The sequence below is a fragment of the Eufriesea mexicana genome, unplaced genomic scaffold, assembly GCF_001483705.2.
Source record: "Eufriesea mexicana isolate 0111107269 unplaced genomic scaffold, ASM148370v2 scaffold596, whole genome shotgun sequence".
NCBI lineage: Eukaryota > Metazoa > Arthropoda > Insecta > Hymenoptera > Apidae > Eufriesea > Eufriesea mexicana.
The window spans coordinates 426,867-445,919 of NW_016908754.1; the positions used below are offsets into that span (position 1 = coordinate 426,867).

The window sequence follows — 19,053 nt, forward strand, 5'->3', positions numbered from 1 at the left end:
AATGAATCGGCCCAATCACCAGCTATAACGGAGGATCGTTATCGAAATAATCGAGAGGAAAATTAAAACGGGCAATGTGAAATTTTCGAAATTTAATCAAAAAATTGAATCAAAAAGGAATTTCGAGTGCGACCACGAGGAAATTCGAAATCTAAATTAAAGAGAGAGAGAGAAAGAAAACAGGGAGAGGGAACATCGTGGAACAGGGTAAACTCGCGTCACGTGCAGAAGCAACGATCATCCGAGCGACCGAGCTGCGTACTCGCGGTTGGAGAAGAAAAGGAGGAATCGTTCGCAAAGATTTCAGTGCTATGCATCGCGTTGGCTCGTGGAGCCTCGATGACCTTGACTCAGCGAGCATGAAGCACCCATCGAGGTCACCGAGACTTGAGATTGCTATGGCACTGTTCGGCATGGTCTGGCTGTTGCGTGTTCGCTCGGAGATGCGTCGTTGCTCGAAATGCCGGCACGAAGAGATCCTGGCGGCCCAGCAACAGCAACAGCAGCAGCAGCAGCATCAACAGCAGCAGCTGCAACAGCAACAGCAGCACCATCATCTCCATCATCATCCCCATCACCAGCAACGCACGCTATCGCAGACCACCAGTCTGCTGCAGACCCCCGACGACGCGGTCAGCTCGTCGGCGAATACTCTGTTCACTTTGGACACGCCTGGCGCCGCCGGTTCCGCCGGAAGTTACTGCGAGGTGCACGGATTCGTGCAAGCCAAAGAAGGTAGTATAGCTCGCCTCTCGATGTCTGCTTCGAATGACAAAGTCCACGTAGTTTCGAGTCAATTTCTTTTGCCATTCGTCTTAATTTCTTCTCCTTATTTTAACTTTCATTCTTATATTTTTTACTCTTTCTTTCTACTTTTGCGACTTTGCGGACTGCGTTCGAAGGATTTGTAAATATCGTGCATGTTTTATGTATAAAATGGAGAATATCCGTAAGGAAGTCAGGGCTAGTCCAAGTGGAGGAATGATCAACTACGCCAGCTTTGTTTAATTTCCGTCGGGCATGCCGTTTCTTAGGCTCCAAAAGCCGAGAAGCTTCGTTCGAATTGAAGCTTCTTCGTTATCAAGATTTCCACGCGACACAGCCATTTGTCGCGAGTTTTCATCAGCCGCGATTCGAGCGGTCTAAGCGCAACGTGAAATAACGCCGATAACCCCTCACCCACGTTGCTCTGTATGCTTGATCCTAATCTCGCGTCGTAGTTCGGAAGAACGATTACGATTTCCCGAGGAGCACTTTAAGAAGTTCCCGCTACTTTTGCAATATGCCAGGGTCATATTGTTAAAGAATCGAAGAACGTTAGCAGGCCGGATGCTCGGTGGAAGTTTTCGAATTTACGAGGGCGCAGGGTACGCGGGCTTCCGGGCCGCGTGTGTGCCAGGGCTAACCAAAATCAAAGTAGGTCGTTTACATGGATAGCGCGGGGAACAAAGAAAGACAGAACTTTTATTTGCCTATAAAAAAGGTCGCTGGCAGAGTGGCTTGCCTCCCCGGGAACACCGCGTCGGTTCAATTTCGCTGAAAATAGGAGTTTCAAACTCGATTATTAATAACGTCACGCAAAATTCGCGAGAACTTGCCCCTACACCCCCCCGCTCTTCGTTTCTCCTCCGTGCTCACGATCTCGTGGAATTTCCACGAAAGAGATAACTATTTTAACGTTTCTCGAACTCTTGCGTACAAGGGAAACGTCAAACTGGCTGCTCGATAGTCGCGATCATTAAGAATCCGTGTTGTTGCTGCGAGACAAAGGCTAACGGGACAGGTTGGTTCGCAGCATTATAGACGCGCTATAAAAGCGCCACTCGACAAAGCGTTTCCCAGCGAATCGTCTTTTATCGGTGTTCCTCATCTGTTGGACACGGCCACGTCGTGACGCCACGAGTTGTCGAGTTTGTTGCCGTCTTTGTCTAGTACCACCATTGTTTCACCGGCAACAGGGGAGCATCTGTTCCATAGGTAACCATCCTCTTACCTCCGCTTCCATTCGTCGCGAGCGTTTGAATAGCGTCGTATCACCGCGGCGAATTCGCATTAAAGATCAACCGAGCGAAGTTCGGGAGCCGTGTCTCTCTCGTGACAGAAATATGCGCAATTTGCTGCGCACGTTCGTCGAATGTCAATTAGGGGAAGTTAATTCGCTGTACATCTGCGAGTAATTGCCCTGGCAGAAAATTGTCCCATTCGAATGCCGGATAATTACGCGGAATTTCGTATATAACTCTCTCGTTCGCCCCAGGGAAGGCAACTTTGAATGCGACGACGTAGCAAACTTTCCGTTTCGGCCGCGCTGCAAAATCAGGAGTTACAGGCCCACGATGGACCACCCTTCTCGAAAAAGGAAGATCTTCGAGCATCGGTCGATGCGTTAAATTTCTCCTGACCAGTCGGTAAAAAGAACCAAAGAGAAACCGAGAATCCGTTTCACTCGAACCGTCCCTACCCCCGACGCACCCTTTTATCCGGCATCCAGCATGCACCCATGGTCCATCTACTTCCTCGACCCAGTTATGAAATAGTTTTCCTCGCGGCGGGGCGAGTGGCGACTCGGCGGTATCGCGCTTTAAAGCTGAAAGCATGTTCGTGTCGTGCAGGAACGTCGCTTGTCGTATTGTTTCCAGTTTATTATCTGCCCGTGAGAGCCGACTTCTCTCGCGAGACTACAGGCACGGGGCGAATAAAAAGAGCAGGAAAGGGCGGTGGATCGAGACAGGAAGTTGGGCCAGTCAGGATATTTATCGTTTTTACTTCCGTTGACTGGATATCGGGAAGAAACCCTCCCTTCGATCGTCGAACGAGCAAGAAGTCGTAGATCCATAAACGTCTCGCGGGTTAACGAAAGCTGAAACGCCGGCGAGTATACTTACGACGCCTTAGGAGTTGCTTTTAACGGAACGTCTCGCCATCGAGTAAACCCATGCAACGGCGGAGGAAGATCGTAAGGAAGGTGGAAAGTTCCGTCGATGATGCTCCCACGTGAACCGAAGGGTGTCGCTGACTATGGCCATCTCGAGATACCAAGTTCGATCGAGGTATCCACGAGTAAACACGAGGAAGAAAACTCACGCCCTCGTCTCTGATCCCGTTCTCAACGAACACGCGTTACAACGAAGATTTTTCCGCGATTTTTCCGCGATCGTCGGAGAGAGATCGGCGAACTTGTATCGCGCGACCGGGTCACGAGGAATCACTCGAGGGTGCGAATCGGTTTAACGAGCGCGACGTTAAAGCGTGGCAAATTTATCGAAACAACCGTTGCCGAGTTTCTGGTGCGAGCTGGAAATTGGTACCTCGAGATATTACATTACGCTGAAATATAGCCGAGTATTAATATCCAAAATTGATTAACTAACGAATCGTTTATTCGCGCAAGTTTGAATATTTGAAAATCAATTATCGGAGCCACCGGCAGGATTCTATTGTTGCACGGAAATTAAGGATCTTCCGAAAAGTCGGCAATTTCAAACGATAACGAACGTAGGTCGTTGCCATACGTTTTTAATTATTTATTATCCGGTATCATTCGGTAACGAGCTGGCGAGGAGTACTTAGCGAATGAAAACGGGGTTCACAGGTGGAAACCTCGTTATCCTGATTCGCCTACGTGAGGGAAGAGCGCCGGGTGGGGGGGCGAGGGGGGCGCGGAAAAAAAGGAAACGAGGAGCGGTGGACGTCAAAAGCAGGGTCCGATGTTAATTTACACCGGCTACGAAAGGAAAGCACTTCGTGCTGCGGAGAGAGGCGAAAAAAAGCAGAAGCTCGGGGAGAGAAAGAGAGAGAGAGAGAAACGAGAGGCTTTCCATGCGTGCATTAACGCGAATATCTTTCATCGTTCCGCGTAAGATATATTTGCTACGATTTGAACCGACCCTCGTAAAATGCATCTTCCTTTTTAATCATCCTTTTGCCTTTATCAGCGCCAGACTCGAGCACGCGTTCGCTTCTGCACTTATTTACCGGATTTCCTTCGAAAGCTGCAAACGTCGGGACGAGACGAGTAACGTTATTGTTAAGACTGCTTAAACGTTGCACGGATGTGTACACTCGGCACGCGTCGAGAGAGCGTCGCCTTTTTTGGCGGATTATTTTATCCCAGCTTCGTTTCTGTTTTAACAGCGTCGTGGTCTCTCGTAGCATGCCGGCAGAATTAATTACGCTGCTTCGAAAGCTGAAATTGTTTTCACCCGAAGTCCATTTTTCAAACTTTTATCCAAGCGGCTGAAACGAGAGATCTCGTTCCCCATTTTTACGGTATCGATGTTATTTAAATTGTCATTCTTCCGATAAATAATTCGCCGATCTTTCGTACCGCGTAACGAGTTTACAGGGGATAGCTCGTTATTCGTTAATCGAGGACGCATTATACTTTCGGATAAGCGACTCATCCGTAAGCAAGATCGAACAACGTACAATGAATCCGCTGGCATAATAACGGCTACGAGAAAAGAATAAAAGGTAGGAAAAACGAAAACGAAGCCTCTCGTTCGGAAATATGAAATTGCTTGAAGCTTAATTTGCAAGCAACAGCTGGCGTACCGGCGGAATAATGTTATCTCGGGTCTCATTAAACTCCAAAGAGAGGAACCGGTACACGCAACAAGAGATTTTAATCTGAAACAGCAACGTACTCGAGGTAAAGTCGCTTTATTACGAAATTTTCTTCCGCGAGCCTTAGCTTCCTTCCATTTATTCCTCCTTCTGCTTCGTACCCTCTTCGCTCTCCATCGTTTCGCCGCAAATCCGCTTTCCCTGTCGCGTTACACGGCCCCTACTACTCGCTTTGCTTCATCGTCACGTATTCAGCGTGCATTTTTCTCCACGATGCGTAGTTAACGAGCGATATAAATTAAGCCCTGAAACGGGGGAAATTTTCGTGGCTGAGAAACCGACAGAAAGAGAGAGAGGGATAGAGAGAAAAAGAGAGAGAGGAGGAACGAAACACCGCGTTAAAGTACTACAGCGAAATCCCACTAATTGCCTGTACTTATGCTGTTTTGCTGGCACATCGAATTAATCGTGATACACATGCCGCCGAATTTCCTCTCGTTTTACATCGCGCAGAATTTTCCTATCTGCACGGCGAACGCGAACTCGGGCGACCCCCCGGAACGGGGATTATCATCGATAGAAACTGGAATCGCGACGGGACGATAGCCTTTGCCGTCGTTTAGAAAATGACACAGCTGGAAATTGCGAACGGAACGGGAATTCGACACGACGAGTCGAACGACCGTGAATTTTTGATGCCGTGTGTGCGTTTCCAGCGAATTGTTTTCGCTCGAACGGAATATTTCAACGATAAAGCTTGTTTTCCTCCGTTCGCTTGTTGTTTCGAGAGTCGCAATTTCCAGAAGTGATCCTTCAGCCTTCGCTCGCGTGTTTTCCAAGCGGCACGGGACCATGCATAATCACCGGCGAGCAGCATGTTCTTCGTTCACTAGCAAAAGGGAGCAACGGAAGCGACATCTTGGAGGAATTGTGATTTCGTGCTGCAACGTGGAAACAGCCGGCGATATGTTTCTAATTGTACACGCAATTATCGTTAACGGGATCATTATCGAGACGCGTCGTATCGAACGAGAACGACTGGTCCCAGTTTCGGGAATAAATTATGCGCAATTGATCCGGCCAGTCCTCGCGTTTTAGTAGACAATCGATTGGATCGGAAGGATTTTTCTGTTTTGAAAATCTCCGCGATTCCATTATCTATCGATGACTCTCGAATTATTCGATTTACCAGCTTGCGTCGAACAATGCGGTCAACGAACAGGCTACCCATTAAAGTCCCATAAGTCGCGAGGCGATTATTCATATTTTCGTTTTACGACTCGGCCGAGGCCCCCTTCGTCCCGGAGCGCTCGTCGAAATCGCTTTCAGCAGACCGAGCGGTAGCTTCGGTTCGGTAATGATCCACGGACAGGAGATGGAAAATCCACGGCAGAGATGGGAGAGTGGAGCGGGACAGAATCGTTAATTCACGTCTATTTCGACAGGCTGCATTCCCTTTCTTCGTTCGACAATGGCCGCATTATGAGAGACGCAAGGATCCGACCGCATCGGCTCGGTCAGGAAATGCATTATTGCGTTTAAGAGAATGCCAGAAACGCATCTGGGTCGTGGCCAGCCGTAGATGCGATCCTAACAGGAACATTAGTGGGATTACTCGACTTCGTTTCTTCCCATTCTACGCGGGCCAAAACGCAGATGCATCCGTGGCTTCCTCTGCCACCCTGTCTCGCTCTGTCTTCGTTCTTCTTCTCCTTCGCCTTGTCCCTCTCCTTCCAGCCCCGATATCGGTGCCGTTGATTGCGATTTGCAATGCAACGCGCGCACTACTCTCTTCTCATTCCGGTGCATCACTTCGCGATCGATCACCTTCAGTGCGCGGCCTAATGCGGCTCGTTAGTGTCGCATAGAAACTGCAATTCCGACCGACTACGCTCTGTTCCGTGTATCATACCGCCGCTACAATATGCGAATTGGATTTTGACAATGACAGTTATAATTAATAGTCGGCTACAAGTGTAGCGTACACGCGGAGCACATTAACAAACATAGGTACGCACTGTGCACCGCTAATTGATGTCAAGATGCGGGTTCGGTGGTCCGGGTACGCAGTGTCCGACACCTTTTCACCGAATTTCCTCGCCCGACGATTCCGGAGTGCCACGCGATCGATGATCACAATGCTGCACAATACGTTCTTTCATTCAGCTCGTTCCATTCTTTCTTTTCTCTTTTTTTTTTGCAACGTTCGATGGCATCGTTAAAAATTTTCGCAACTTTTTCGCCGACGTTTCTATGGAGTATAAATCGAGAAGTAAAGCGTTTCAGACAGCGGAGGGAAATATTTTTTCACCCTTTTTTACAGCTTACTCTCGAGATAGTTTACGACTTATCGATAGCGAGTACACGTTCGACTGACCCACAAAAACCGCACGCCCCTCGACTCCTCCCTCAGCGAGATCTCGCCACGAAACACCCCTTTGGAAACATAGACCGTGATACGCGTAATTCCGCTTCCAAAAAATGTACGTTTGCCAGTAGAGACTCGTTTGAACACTTAGTGACCGTCGTAAAATGAATGACAAATTGCGGATGTTCCTGGTGACAGAAGTCTAGCGAATGACACAAAGCAAACTGAGAGGCTAGGTTGCAGGATATAATATATAAGGACTTTCTTTTACAATTGACAATTGCATTTAGACAGCACAGCAGCAATCGCGTGCTCACTTCAAGACCCTTGTGCTTAGTTACTGTAGAGACTATGGTGGTGGTAAATAATAGTACTGTATTTATTAATTAATAATAATGGATTGACAATGTGTGGTTGCGATAAAGTCTACGAATATAGATAGATCAACTATTACAACTACAACTAGAACTTATAATTACAGCTTGATTCGATAACACAAATACAACTGAACGACTAACAACTTATACTTCTTTCTATACAACTCCGTTCTACAGACTCCTGAGAAACTGTTCCAACGTAACTATCCGCTAACCATTTTTGCTTTCCTTATATATTCTCCAAAAGCCTCCCCCAACATGACCAAATATGGTCATGCCAAGGGCCTGACGCATCGCCGGGGTTTTTCCGACCGACCTGGCCCTCGAACCCTCGACGACCTTCCAAACTAAAATCACCTATACACGAGGTGGAAATTCTGCGATACTACGTTACTTACCTTTTACCAATTACTACACTGTACCAATCTGAACAGAAATCTCAGCAGAATTTTTCACGCAATTCTCTTCAACGCGATTTTAGCAACGTCGCCAAGTATAAACTATAGTTCTGGAATCGGCAGGAGTGGTCGACACAGAGCCACGAATTTCCACGATTTCGCTTACCCGAAATGAAATTTCCGCGTGAGTAAGAGACTGAACGATCAGAACCTGGACTCGATAGAGAGGAGCACAGGTAGTTTTATTTGGCAGCGCAACGAACTGCAGACAATCGTGTCCCGTGGAAAGATTTTCTACGAGAGCAAGCATATCCGGTTCTCGTGCTGGTCGCCATCGCGACAGTTTTCAGCAAGTGGATGCAGCACGACAATGGCGCCGCCATCTTCCGCAGTCCTGGCCTGACTATCCGCTATCAGCGGCCCGGCTAAATTGCCAGCACGTACAAGATGCATATTCACGATCGAACGGTTACTAGCCCTCGATATTCGGCTCCTTTGAATGAATTACCTCTTGGTCGTTCTCCAAGTGCCACTATCTTTGAGAGCTAATACGTACGTGCCTCTGTTTGTCGTCCGCGTCGCGAATTCCGTTGCGGAATGGGCTCGGCCCTCGAGTTATGATTCCTTCTCGAGTGCGGTACACTCGTGGCTGACGCGAAATTCGCGTGCAAGCGCAACTTTTTTCCTTCGCTCGCGTTGGAAACGGTTAATTAAATCGTGTCAGAGAACCGTTCGTGAAGTTCGCGTGGAATTAACTCTGATCGCGTTACAACCGGGCGAAAAGTTACGCGGAATGTACTTTTTGCCCGTGGACCGGATATCGTAGAACGCGATACGTTTCGCAGAGAGATCTGACGTTTCAGAGGGGTTTCATTAAAATCCGGATACAAAGCAAAAAGGACGATGTCATTTATATTGTTATGGTAACATCAACTTTGTAAGTCTTCCTTTTATCCGTGTCTTCCATCGATCGATGTTTGGTGTATACGATAAAATTGGAATTTGTTTAATTTTCTCTCGTTTTTATCTGCTCGTCGATTCAACGAGGTAGTTTGTATAGCAGGTTTAGAAGAATCGTGTTCGTACGAATGCGAAAAATTTGACGAATAGCCAGTGTAACAGGTTTTAAACGGCATCGGAATATTACCATTCGTCTTACCCGAAATTGTCGGTTATGGCACGCGATAACATTCGCGAGTGCTTTCGGGACAACGATAGCGGCAGTGAATTATATTTCCTGACACTATTGTTCACGCCCGGGTAGTTCTATTCCGAGTTGGAATTAATTCGTCGGAATGGTAGCTAAAATATTTCTAAACATCGCGAGAGACGGATTCGAAGCACGATTAACTGGCAACTGGCACAGGGAAAAATTTCACGAGAGAGTATTTCGTTATTACAGACGGTTGTCTGAAGGAAGGGAGCGCGAGGCAAGATGGTAGCCTCGCAGAAACGAGTAAGGGATGAAACGTGGCGGGTCTTTGTTCGTAACACTACGCCGGCGCGGAGTAAACGGTGCGCACAAAGCGTGAAGGATTAAAAATGAATTAGTAACGTGTTATCGCTCTTCGTACAGTCGCGGACGAATTGTATGCGCCCTTTTCCCTCTCTGTCCCTCGAGAAAAATGTCAACGAAGAGACTGCAGTGTGCCTTGGGTGGAGTGGTAGCGAAGCGACGAGAGACAAATATTAACGTCCATCAGCCAAGCGAAATTATTCCTACGCCGTGGATTAAAGGTATCTCTTGTTTCCCCTTTCCCTCCAAAGTAACCCTCCCGTGGAAACATTGTTCAAGTTCATTTCCCGCCGCGTTTTCCGTGAACGAACGGCGAACAATTCGGGGCGAGAAATTTTCTCCGCGAATTATCTCGTCTTATTTCTCTCGATTAATTTATTTCGTTAACTGCAGAATTATCCTCGTTCGTCGCTCGTATAAATTTTGCGAAATAAAGATTTATCAGTCGAAGAGAGGGTTGAAAGGGAAGAGGGAAAAATTGGAATTGAATACACGCACCCTCTAAAGGAGAGACGCGAGTCACTCCACCACTGCTTTTCACTCCGACGAGTTAATTCCCCCGAGTATTACATTACTCTCCATTAGCTACATCGACGTCCTAATTACGCGACACAAGCACCAATATCGAGAGTGAAACAGTGATAATCTTGGAGGGTTTAAGAGCTGAATCCTGTTTATTGGTCGCATATTTAATATGATAGCCCGTCGTCGCAGCGACAATTATCCCGGCACGGAATGGTCCCACGGATCCGTGAGTACCGGTCGTATTCCGTCGACACGGGAAATAAACTGGGAAAACACGCCTCAGCGTAGATCGGTGAATAGGAAAAGCGTAGAATTAACGCTGGACAACGTTGAAATATTACGGGGATCGCTTTTGTGATTAAACGGACGCACCGGAAGAGGATATGCGGAACGACATTGTCAACGGGGACGTATAAATGACCGGCTATTATATTCCCTGTCGCGAGACAGTTTCCGTGAAACGCTTAATAGAATAGCGATAAACGAAGCCGCCTTTATTGCAGATTTTTCCGAGCTCCGGAGAGAGTTGCCGTTCTAACGAAGCGACCGCGTTTCAGTAATTAAATAACCGATGTTGTAAAACGTGTTCGCTGGATCGGCCGAGTGAATTCATGTACAATGTGTGTAGCTGCTTTTTCGTGCTGTCCGCCATCCAGACCGCATAATCCGATAAACGTGAGCGGAATCGACGTTACGACAATCGCAGCCTGCCACCTCGCTCGACAAACACGCTTTATCGTCAGCTTTTCGCCCATTTTCGCTCGCATTTTCCTGATTAAGCGGCTAATCGAGAATGCTCGTGAATCACTGAGCGTTTGCGCGAGAGAATAAAGAGAACAAGCTTTTCTGAAAGATACAGGTAATCCTCGGTTTTCGAGCTACCACGTCTCGCTCCCTCTGTCTTCGTTTCAAAAATTCCAATTTTCAATTTTCGATCTTCAAAGTCTCCGATTGCTGTACTCTTCTGTTATACTGTCCGCTGCTTTCTCCGATCAGGGTGACTACCCTCGAGTCGTCCATTTTGTTGCTCACATTTAAGTACGTGGATGTCATGCTTGCCAGATATCTACGGTATGAGTCCAGGTTAATGGTGGCCTCGTGTTTAACGATAGCTCGAGAGGTCGACACACTTGCGGAACACGTCCTAAATATTCTCCAGCTTTCACCATAAGTGGCTGCCATAAACCTGCATCGTCTCGAGGCCTGTCTCGCTTAGGCCAAAAGCATTTACGCGACATTCGTACTCTTGCATTTGCATGTTCCATGGAAAATTCGTACATCGTGTTGACTAAAGTTCCCAGTCAAAGTCGATACTATTAAATAGAACGTTATTTCTCAGCAGTAACTAGTGAAATCGGAGAAAAATTTCCTGCAAATCGTTTTCGAGAATACTTCATTTTATCTTCATTTTTGTGGTAGATTTAAAGATTGGAAAACAAACACAGTGCTTCGAGGATTTAGTGAGGCAGTAATTTTAATCAAGAATAAGGAAAATAAGGGATATAATGCAATTTGTAGAGATACACTTTTAGTCTGTAGGGGGTCCTTCATCCACGGTTGTTGAAGTCGGCGTGTCGCAGATATCCTAGATGTTGAGGTAGTGCTAGAAGGGTGAAAAGGAAAAGGAAGGGATGCGTTTCGTCCTGGGCCTGCTAGTGGACTTATTGGTAAGGCTACCTAGCAGGCCCTGCCTTAGACCGGGATGCTAATGGAAGATCGGGTAGTAATATATGTAGGAAGCGAAGAACCTCCTTGGACTTGGAACCTATCTAGCGGCGAGGGTGAGAATGATGACCGCTGCAAAAATGACTGAAAAAAAGAAGGTTCGACCCTTTACGTCTGTATGCAACGAAGAATGACGCGAAACTGACCACCAAGAGTCAAGGCTCTTACAAACGCTTGGCTCGTTACAGCTTTTGACTGTTTTATATCGGTTCCAAACGTCGGAGACGCTTTAACCCTTTCGTTACTTCGGGTAACTATAGTCACCGACCACGAAAATTGAGTAAAAAATTAAGACAAGTGGTACCACTCCTCTTAGCTCTCTTGGCAAAGAATTGAAAACTCTATTGCGATAATCAGTTCTTCCTTTTCTTTTCTTCTTCAAAAGATTCGCGTCAAAAGACCGAATTCTAAAGACTGTACGATCCTAATGTTTCCATCTTTGATACATCACGACGTTCTACCACAGACTATGGCGAGCGCCATAGTGAAAGGATTAACCCTTTGCACTCGAGAGGCGCCCTTCAGTCGCCATTTGATAAAATTTCGAAGCTGGATATTAATTAATATATCAAATTTCAAATAATGTAACAATGTGGGAGGTATCGAAATCAAATAATTCCACGTATTAATTATTATAGATTTTTTATTTACTGCTGAAAATAATATTGTCAGCTCTATAATAGAAAATCTTTGAACTCCTATCCTTTCTTAGCCAAAATATCGTCGAGTGCAAAGGGTTAAGAAAAAGGGACAATGTATAACATTGTCTTTGAAGAATTTGTATAAAAGTGCTCTCTGTGTATTACGCTTTTATTTCGCAGTGCCGTCGACGCGGCTCGGAATCAAATTGCGGGCCGAAAAACGCGGAGGACATTTTTTTAGCCGTAAAATGTCGATCGCGACGCAACGAAGAATCGAATCGTTGAACGTTTTCCAATTTCTCTTCTTTTCTCTGCCGCGGAAAGAGGAACAAATTCGATCACCTCCGTTCAATTCCGTTATTTACCCGCTCGGTGAACGTCGTTTTCGATCAGTTTCACTTCGCTTGCCAGGAAATTAGCTGCGTTTCTCTTCGGTACACCGGCACCGAAGGGAATCCCATTGTCGAAGCTTTCGGTGCTCTGGAGGTTGCTTGTTCGAAACATCGAATTTCATGGGGAAATTCAGCGGGTCCTGAAACGATCGGTGCGCACCTTCGTGAATCGATTATCCTTTAATCGGCGAATAAACGCGTTTCATCCAGGATAGTTTCCGAAGCGTAGATAAGAATTTCATTCAATTTTCCGTCGCGATAATCGCGTTCGTTTATATCGCTAATACTACGTCTACGGGAATTTTCCAACGGATCACAAAGCATATTATTTTTCTAATCGATCCCGGTTACATTTGTCCCTCGCTATTCATTGTCACTCGATATCGCGATTGCGAAACGCATACCAGCTACCTCCGGATCTCGTATATCAGGCATATCTTACCGTACGTGTACCATCGGAATCAGCGAGTCTACCAGCTGGCGTGCAACGCATGACGGGACTATTACCCTCATACTGTTAACTGGATTAACAGCGATTCGGGGTTGGTTCGGCGTGTACGCACAAACGTCTGTGCAACTCGTTCCCCGGCGTATCCTTTGTGAGGATGGAGCTTATCTGGCGCCGATTCGACGTATTATCTTCGGCTCTTTGGTTCCTATGTTTCTCCCAGGAACTGTCGTCTCTCCCACCCTCTGCCGCTCATAAGCTCGCGAATACGCTCGTTTCCTTGACTTCCTCTCGGCTTCACGCCGCCAGCGACGAGCAAGTGGCTTGTAACTAATTACAAATCTAATCAACGAACTAGCTCGTTACGGACTGCTGTGTACGACAGCGTATTCGTACGAGATCATTCCGCGTAACATCGTATTCGGTTCAACTGCGCGCCGCGTGTACGCGCGTGTTCCAGCTTCGAGCTGTCGTTTACCCCCGCCGAGAACGTTATTACAAAACCAGCGAGGGATGCCTCGCGTTAGAGCTGCCGCGGCTTTATGGCTTAATGCCGTGTTCACGAATACGCCCCTGTTCGCTTCTTTTTTTCCCTCCCAGCCACGCTCCGCTATGCGAATATCGTATTAAAACGTAACGACGGTAATTTCGCAACGTTTGGGGAACTTGGGCAAGATTTCGCGCGTAGAACGTCACGTGGTAGCGATAGGGTGTCGTTAAGGATTGGCTCGTCGTTTATATCTATGGCTTTCTCGTGGGAACGCATTATGGGCAACATTTTTGACTCTGGCGAATTTACCACCCACAAAATCTTTCGAAATTTAGGTACGTAGTGTAGGAAAGGATTTCGGAGAAACTACAGCTTCTGGATAGCTTCTTTATTCGTCGTATGCTAGCAGAATAGTGTCCCAAAAAACATCCCTCGTTGTTTTATAGGGCGTGTCCCCCCTTCGTCGCCTTGTCTTCGCGTGTCCATAGCCTCTTCCGCTGAGCTCCAGTCCAGACGTCCTAGCTTCGTGTCTAGCATCCCCATCTGTGCCTGTTGTCCTTGGGCCTCGGCAAGGCCTTCCTAGAACTCCAACGAAGAGCTTTCTCCCGCCGGAAGACAATGGGCAGCGGTGAAAATTGCCCAGAGTAGTATAATTTTTCGAGGACCAGAAGTTTATATAAGATCAGGGGCAAAGGTATGCATTTTTCTTGGCAAGGGGCGAAGGCATATCGTGAGGGATTAAATAAGCGGAAAGCACTGTGTCGGATTTTGTTAGAGTTTATTATACACAAGGGGGGAGAAGGAAGGCTGCACCGAGAATACCGTATCGTTCTTGGGAAAATATACTGAATCGTATTCCGGTTGTCAATGAATTGCCTGCACTTTTTCGATTCCTGGCCCACGCGTCCGCGAATCATAGGGGATGGTCGAAGAGACATAAACCAAGCCTCCATTGACTCGGGACCCTTAACATCGCTGTAATGAGTAGATAAGGATTGCCCCATCTTAACGTCAGGCTATGACAACGGTGTATATAAAATCGGGTTCGACTCGAGTATTTGGCGCGGAAAAAACAAATGATAGCGGAAAATCCTTTTGTAGGAATGTGTGTAGAATGATTGAAAGTGAAAGCGTGAGTATAGAACGAGATAGATCTGGCTTTAAATAGGGATGCAAGGGCGCGAGGCACATAGATGGTGTGTAGTCGAGAACAGAGGATTGCGTGTTAGAGTTGAGAAGAATCTAGTGTAATATGTTAATAAACCTGTTTTATTATTAAAAAAAAAAGAAATTCTTTTATCAATTTTTTTCGCGTAACAATCGCTACGCATGGAAAAATATTCTTCTTCGTCGATAAGGGTGAGTCCCTATAGAGATCTCTCAATCGTATATATAAATATTCGTATTCATGATAGCATTCAGCAATTACAATTTATTCGAAATTATAAATATCCGAATCCATTGTCAAGAAGATGGAATTTTAAATCACGTCGAAAGACGCCATGTTAGTTCGAAAAAATTTAGAAATTATAAATCTTTGACGGGAAGGGCGAATGCTATCGCCTAACAGAATGTTTGGAAGTAAATAGTTGAAACTTGGCGCCACGTTTCCAGGATACAAAGGCGCAGGAACAAATCTTTCTGCTTCGGTTGCAATTACTCAGCAACGCAGGCGAATCAAATCCGTGGGTTCGAAAGCGGTTCTCTCCGCGGTTCTGAAGCCCTTTCGGTTGATAATTGCGGACCGTTTGATGGAACCTGGTGGGAAATTCTAAGGGACCGCGAGCGAGAATAATTTTGTACCTCCCGTCCTCTGTCTTCCCACGTTTCCTTTCTGTTCCTCAAAATTCGCCGTGGTTTTGGACCACTCGCAACTCCCGCTCGCCTAGACGAAAGTTCCCACAACTTCTGCACACATCGTGTCTCTCCTTCTCTCTTTCCTGGTCCATCTCCCGAACTGTCTGTCCTCGTGTTTGTAGGCCCGTGAAGCAATCAACTTCAATGTGTCCAGGAAACTGTACAAGGGTATGATTCGCCTTTGTCGCGTCGCAGATGATGGCAGGAATCTAAATTCAATTCCTTCGGATGAAATTCATCGAAAACTTTATTTCCATCAACGAGCGAGTAATTCATATGGGGAGATTATTTAATTCTTTAAATTCTTTTTGAGATGGAATCACGTTACGTTTCAGAGATGACTCGTGAGAGTCATGAAAGCTGGAAACTCACGAGTTGTATGTATAGTTCTCCAATTTTCCCGAGTATTCAAAAGGCTATAAAGGCAAGTGAGTTGTATATACGGGAACGTAATCATTGTGATCTAGAGGCCATTGATATAAATTGTAATCTACCTCGGAGATGGTTAGCATTGGTTACTAATAGAATGGGAGGTGCGTTGACCAAAGCTACGATACATCGCTAATCTTTTTCCAAAAATCGAAATTCTGCGTTTTTCTATGCCATCGAACAATGCTGATCTTAATCCTCCTCGCAGTTGATCTTTAGTAAATTTGCGACGCGAATTAGAACTTTATCCGCACTCAACTTCCTTCTAAGTGATCCTCGGTGAAGTTGCGATACGGACAGAAAACGATTAATCATCTCTACTCTGAAGTTACACAACCCAAAGCCTTTTCATTGTTCATACTCCATTATTAGCCGGGAAAGCATCGCTTAAAATCAACTCGGCGCAAACTCGGCAAATTTCTTCGAGATCTTGGCAACTTCCCATCGCGTCACCCTTCGTCGCGATAGTTCAATAATCCTTTGGTCGGCAGCGAATCCCAGGACAGATATCGCGAACAAAACACACCAGACTCCTGCCGTAATTGGTAATTAGCAACCGGAGTAACCTCTGGAAAGTCTGGAGCAGGCCGTGATGTCGCTGCGTGCACGCATTTAATTAAGAATCTTTAAGCCTGCCAGAAGCTAGCCTCCAATTAAAGTTCGCCTTATTATCAGAGATTTCTTCGGTTCTCCTTTTGAACGTCACCCACCCCTGCGCGCAAACGCTTTCCTGGCACTGCTCCTCGCCAGACGTTGCTGCTGCTGCTGCAGTGACGTGTAATTTTCACGCGACTCCCAGCGAGTTCCAAACTCGTGGCCCCGTGCAAGCTGCGGAACTTGCCATCAACTTCGTCCCAAGAATGAGACGCGAGTCTCCGCCCGATTCGCCCAACTAAAATCGGCCTTCACCCGCCTGGCCTCGGGGGTTGCACGGATAATTATGTGACTGGAACAACGTGGCTGGATGTTACGTGACGATGGTGAACGAACGGTTAGACCCGTGCTGCGGTTCCACGGAAATCGAGTTCCCGATCGGAACGGGGTACCTGGGACAACGACGCGTAATTCCTACATGGTCGGAGAAGCTAACCGGAACTTCGTTGATGCAACTGAGCATCGACTGGTTAATTTAAAGGATCGCCCTTAAACAGGATCGACGAAAGTTTCCTCGTCTGCGAAGATTAATAACTTTCTATAGTCGAAAGCGAATGGCTCGTGTATTGCGAGCCATGACTTTGCCTACGATATCGTAGGAGACTCGTGGTAAGAGCCAAGCATAAACATCTTGGGTGAGAGGCATGGTTAGTAGATAGAGTCCAAGGTAAACATTGTCGAGCTCGCGGTTAATTTTCGCCGATGCCTTTCCGTCTCAGTTTCGTGTTATTCTTCGTCGCGTTCGGACGTGACGACTCGACGTGTGACCGACCTTGCTGTTGACTACGGCACGCTGCCCCGGAACTTAAACGGTAAGACTAGTGATTAAAACATAATTTCCGTGCGAAAGAAGACGATTATATTAATTATCTGCTCGAAACAATGAGCTTTTGTATCAGACAGAGTATCAAGTTGCTGCGTTTTCTTTGTATCTTCATCAGTAACGAGGGTTCTTACGAACCTCGACCAGGGTGTTGCCCCATCAATCAAGCTCAACCTATTTGATGGATAACCTTACGGTGGTATCGTAAAGTGTCGGTATAAATTCAGCAGCTAGTGCACGGAGGGGGTAGAACACAGGGATTCGTATAAAATTCACCGCTGTGTAACTCAGGATCGCGATGAAAACATTTTTCGACGCATCCAGAGGTCACACGAAACATCTGTTGCGCGGACTTCTTATTACTTCCACCCTGCCGCATTCGTTCCCCAAGTTGTAGCTCTATTTCGGCGCACGCGTCGCGAAATAGCTCGTTATTCTTGACTACTCTCGATATTCATCGAGCGGCCGTAAAACCACCCCGACCTCGAGTTGTAAATCGGATCAATTTCGAGAAGACGTCGTGATCTGCCGGCGTTACTTTCAGCGAGAGCATAGCTCGACGAGAACAGGCGAGCTCTTATTAAACACTAGGCGTTACGATCTGTACGAGCAGCACCGTGGAGGGGCCTGAACTTATGGTCGGATACGGGCGTACGTCGTGATCCACGATACACGGAACACTTTACGTTTATTGCGCGAGCCTCGGCCCCCGGTGCGGTTGGTAATCGACGCGTTAGCCGCTTCGGATACCCACGGTGGGCAGAAGTTTAAACGACGACACGTAATTTTCACGGCTTGGCGGAAGCCTCGGGTCGGCTTGGTGTGCGCGCCGTGAAGACGCCAACGACGTCGACGACGATAAACTGGAGCTCGTTAACACCAGCCGTGGGGCTGTTCATAGGAGATACGCGCTCGCCTCTGTGTGCGGATACGTAGAAGTCGCGGGCATCCAGCCGCCACCCTCGGCTTCCGCACACCGCAAGGCTTTGTCCGCGAGGCGGTGGGTGTAAAACGGAGCCGGTTAAAAAAGCCGGAACGAAGGAAATCGTGATAACGCTAGGCGGCGCTACGGACGACGCGGTTATGGCCCTTTCATGCACGGCGACGGGGCTCGAGAGCAAATTAAAAATTATTCCGCGTGTAAACGTTTAGACGGAAGTTATTGGGCCCGCTCTTCTTAGACCCAGGTCTCCCTCCGTTTGTTTCGTCTGAATCTTCTTATCGACCGTATGAAGAATTCAAGCGAAGGCTTACGTCCGTTCTAAGAACGTAAACTAATTTTGAAGGTTTAAATATAATTTAATTTCAATATATCTACAGCAATTTACAATATGTCTTAGCGATGTGCGTTTTCCCGTGGTGTCGTTTGTGTCGTTTCGATGTTTGTACTAGCCTGTCTTCTTGGTGTCGTGTATTTTTATATGTTCGTCTGTCGCTGTCATTGGCTGTCAAGATGTCTAAGTGGTGGGTGTGTTTTTTCTCCTATTGGCGGCGTGTTCGTTGGAGGGATGTGCGGGAGGCTCGGAACTGGTAGGTGGAAGTGGAAGTTTAAACAAATTGTTAATTTGTTTAGGTTTGGGAAATTTTAATTCTTTTATGGGGGTTGCTCGGAGGTCGGGGTGTCCGCGAATCGTGGGACGATGGTTATAAACGAGTAAACCATCGTCCCTTCGATTCGGGTCCCTTGTTCTTGAGGGTATGTATGGAAATAGGGATAAGGTAGAGGTCTGGGTTTTTCCTGATGGAGGTAGAGGTTCGAAGGATGTTAGTTAAATGTCTAATTGAAGGATTCGCGTTTTATGGAGGATCGTAACGGTCTGTGAATTGGGAATGAGTGTAGGGAA

The 19,053-nt window shown here is 46.8% G+C and overlaps 1 protein-coding gene across 1 annotated transcript in view; it reads left to right on the top strand.

Annotated features, from left to right (window-relative positions):
- The first annotated feature begins 311 nt into the window (after positions 1–311).
- The window catches only part of dlg1 (MAGUK family member discs large 1), a 329,265-nt gene continuing 310,523 nt past the window's right edge, over positions 312–19,053 (top strand). Inside the window, exon 1 of the mRNA XM_017897948.1 lies at positions 312–735. Within this exon, the coding sequence (XP_017753437.1) occupies positions 312–735 (424 nt within the window). The remainder of the gene's footprint in view (positions 736–19,053) is intronic.